Genomic DNA, 4,067 nt, shown 5'->3' on the forward strand with positions numbered 1-4,067 from the left:
TGAAGAGTGAAGAAGATGATGAAGAGAAACCTCAGTCCTCACAGCTTCATCAAACTGAAGAGAACAGAGATGCAGAGCATTTGAAAACAGAAACTGATGGAGAGGACAGTGGAGGACCAGAACCAGCCAGGAACTTAAATCCAGGTGGACATTTACAGCCAGATAATAAGACTTCACTCTCCTCTGAGACTGAAGACCGTAGTGATGTCCTGAAGCAGAGAAAGGAACGTCAGCCAGGTTTACATACTCTGAAAAACAATGAAGCAGGATGTGATGCTGCCAAACAGTGTTTTAGCTGCTCAGAGTGTGGTAAAAGGTTCGACAGCAAGGACCATCTGCAGATCCACATGAAATGTCATACCGGAGAGAAAACATTTACTTGCCCATTTTGTGGTAAAAAATTTACAAAAAGCTCAAATTTGACCACACACTTAAGAGTTCATACGGGAGAGAAGCCGTTCACCTGCTCCGTGTGCAACACAAGTTTTAGTCTGCGTTGCACGTTGGTGAATCACATGAGAGTCCACACCGGGGAGAAACCCTTTAGCTGCTCCGTTTGTAGTAAAAGATTTTCCAAAAAGGCCAATTTGACCACACACATGGCCCTCCACACTGAGGAGAAGCCGTTCAAATGCAGTATGTGTGACAAAAGATTCACATGGCATTCTCAGGTCAAAAATCACAAGTGTGTTGTTGACAGCAGCAGGTGAAGGCGGAGAGCTGCTAGTTGAGCTTCATCGATCAGCAGTAACCAAAAACTGTAGTCACATCACAAGAGGATGTATATCTTTATAGGGCTTCTGGAAGTCACCCTGCATTTTGACTTTGGTAGTAGACGTTTTAACTACTTTAAATGAGTGAGATAAAGAGGAAGAGCGTATCACTGAGGCCAATGCAATACGCATCTTGATGCATATCCAGCAATCTGAGACATTAAAGGGGGGATATCAGCGGTCACTAGCAGTGCAGTTTTAAGATTGTAACCGGGCGTGTGCACGTACGCGTGCTTGAACCATGGGCTTAAACCAGGGGTTCTTAACCTTTCTGGCAGTCCGACCCCTTTTTGAAGTTGAAAATATTCGTGCCCGACGTCATTTGCGTTCTTTTCCATTTTCCAATCTAATGAATGGAGAGACGGGCCCTCAGTTGTGCTGACGGAAGTTTACAGGTGCTTGGATTGTCCAGGGACATCCTAAAATAATCCTTAAACCATCGTTAAGACGAAGCCCCTGGACCAGCTGGTGGTCCTACCAGCGGCGTCTCCTCTTTCTGAGGGTCTCATGTGCCCACACGGATCTCCGTTTCCCCGTCTCCTGCGTCTTTGTACACCTCACACTGAAACATTGCCAGAGCAGACGCCCTCTGTTTGTCTGTTTATTTTAAAGCAGATGTTTTTAGCAACAAAAGACTCCTGTGACTTGTGATCAAGTTTCTAATAATATGACAGTTCAGTACTTAGCAGCAACAACATGCCGGCTGTGACTTTTCCCCAGACATGTTCAGGCAAAATGAAGTGAAGCTAGGTCAATATTGAAATATCAGATCCATAAATTAGGTTTACTGTGGATTACTGTGGTGCTGAATGACTTGCAGTGAATGATAAACATAAAAAGTTTTAGCGTAGTGAGTGGAATTCTATGATATTTTATGATTTACTATTTAGTTGTTACCTACAGTAATATTGTAACTTATCTCCATGGTGCAAATGCTTTTATTTTAGTAATGCATAATTAACAACTTAGTAATGATTTACTAACCTTGAACTTACACACAGCTGCTGCAACAGGCTGCTAGAACAATTTTGATGCAGTTAGCCGTTAAAATCATTAAAAAGTTTTATTTGGCAGTCAGTGTTTTGAAAAAATACTTTTTATTGCACTTTACACATTTCTAAATACATTTAAAAAGCACAAGGTGCTTTGTCTCTTTACATTATGCAGACCAACATTCAGTTGCCAGTTCATTTTAAATTTATATTATTTCTCTGGTTCTGGTTTGACTGTGGGGGGTTAGGGAGGGAGCGACACCATGTGCTGTTCCACAACAGGTTCAGGAGGAAAAGCTTCCAGAGAGACGAGATGAGTCTGTTTTTATTGTGGTTTGTTATCAGTTTCTGGCTGTGGTTTTCCGGAAAACCTTGTTTTGACACCTTAGAACCAACCTGAAACCTGAAACCTGGTACATGCACACACACACAGTCTCAGGCAGCTGCTTCAGAGTTGACTTTTACTTTGACACCACTGCAGGACGTGCACAGTTTTTACCACCAAGAGCTCATCACATTGTAAAGGTTGTTACTGTTGGTTAAATTCACTGTTCACATCCATTGGATCGTAACTTATTAGATTTATACTTACTGTGTTTTGTTTTGACCACTGTTGTAAATTTAACTCTATGAATGAACTGGTAGCTGTTGCTCAAAGTGCTGAATAAATCAAAAGTACTGTTACAATCTGTGTCTCTGGGCTTTCAGAAAACTAGAACTAAACACTTGAAGAGCCAAACGGCTGATTTGAGACAAACTCAATGCACAAAACAACTGTTGACTCTTCAGCTTCTCAGTCAGTTCATCAGACGGTTGAAGAAAGAAAAATATCAGCACTATTTATTCTTACTGTAATACAAATACTGTTACAGATTAAACTATCCAACAGTGTCTGTTTTGTTTATAATGTGTGTATATATGTGTTCTCTGTACTGTAGCCTGTGTTTGATTTTATTACTGTATTATTGTGTTATTGTATGAGTAAGCATTGTACAATCCAGAGTCAAATTCCTCATATGTATACACATACCTGGCAATAAAGCTGATTCTGATTCTGATAAAGTTGTTTAATATAATTTAACCTCAATGAATTACAGCATCAAAGCGCTGCTTACATGTTAAAAGGTATCAGTAACAATAAAGCAATAACGTAAAAAACATGCACAGCTCCCCAACAAATATTTTACTGTACATTTTCTGCCATTATGTTTGTGTACTGTTTACTATTACTTTCCACATTTACTGAAGTAAAGGATCTGTGTGTTTCTGCCATTATTAATCTTGACAAAGGTTCGGTGACTTTTATTTTGAAGATCTGGTACCAAGTGCTTGCGATTTTGTTGGCAGTGCAGACACGAGCGAGAGCAATTATTTGTTCATCACTACAGTTTACAGACGAGTCATTCAGACAGCAGACCAGACATTATGATAGAGGTACAGCAAACGTTACACAGAGTTCAAATGAAGGGTCTTACAGTAAGATTTTTATGGCTACCGGCACATAATGGGATGAAACGTAATTAAATGGCAGATAAAGTAGCAAAGGAGGCCACAGAAAGTGAGAACATTGATGTGGTTTTCAGCTTCAGTAAGACAGAAATCAAGTGCATTATTAAATAGAGGATGAAGGAAATAACGATGGTTTTTGAGGGCACAGGGGAAAGTGAGGAGAAACGAGATGTGCATGCGGGAACAGGAGAGACAATATATCAAGACAACAGTCTATTATTCAAAATTGGAAAACATAATTCAGGCTCATTTGACTTCTGTGGGCAGAAAGAAACAGCGTGTTGTGTTACACAGTCAGAAATATATGAGGAAGAAAGAAGGCAGCTGCTTCCAAACCTCAGAAAGATAAAAACAAACTTTCATTTAATACATATTCTGCAAAATAACTGAAGAGATGATGATATCGAATCCTGTTTCAGTTTCTAATATATGATAGATGATAGTAAAATGTAAGGACGAGTCGTTGTGATACACACGCCGGTACAGTAGGTGGCGGTAAAACCACAACACCATCAAAGAAGAAGAAGCCGTGGTACCGGAAGCACTATTACTTACTGTGGCTAACATGCTAATATAGCCCGTTTTCTCTTTATACATCCATGGTTAACGCAATACTTGGATAAGATCCAACCGGTGTGAACCAGCAGAGCCTGTATGTATGGATAAACGTGGAGTGTGTGCGAACATTTCGGGATGTTTCACCTTTCATCTCCTGTTAGCCACGAATGCTAACTGAAGTTAGCTTAGCTTGCTAGCTGGAAATAGACGGAACTCGGCCACACAGCGCTGGTTG

At 40.3% G+C, this 4,067-nt stretch overlaps 1 protein-coding gene across 3 annotated transcripts in view; it reads left to right on the top strand.

Moving 5' to 3' along the window:
- Nucleotides 1–4,067, top strand: part of LOC123976572 (gastrula zinc finger protein XlCGF57.1-like) — an 18,023-nt gene that overhangs the window by 3,375 nt on the left and 10,581 nt on the right. Inside the window, exon 3 of one of the 3 annotated variants that reach the window (XM_046058855.1) lies at nt 659–2,699. The exons of 1 other annotated variant lie outside the window; for it this stretch is intronic. In XM_046058855.1, coding sequence (XP_045914811.1) covers nt 659–710 — 52 coding nt within the window. In that variant the 3' untranslated portion in view covers nt 711–2,699. Of the gene's footprint in view, nt 1–15; nt 2,700–4,067 lie in introns of those variants that run through there. One more of the 3 variants, XM_046058856.1, reaches the window with a different exon arrangement.

This window comes from Micropterus dolomieu, linkage group LG09, assembly GCF_021292245.1.
Source record: "Micropterus dolomieu isolate WLL.071019.BEF.003 ecotype Adirondacks linkage group LG09, ASM2129224v1, whole genome shotgun sequence".
In the NCBI taxonomy this organism is placed as follows: domain Eukaryota; kingdom Metazoa; phylum Chordata; class Actinopteri; order Centrarchiformes; family Centrarchidae; genus Micropterus; species Micropterus dolomieu.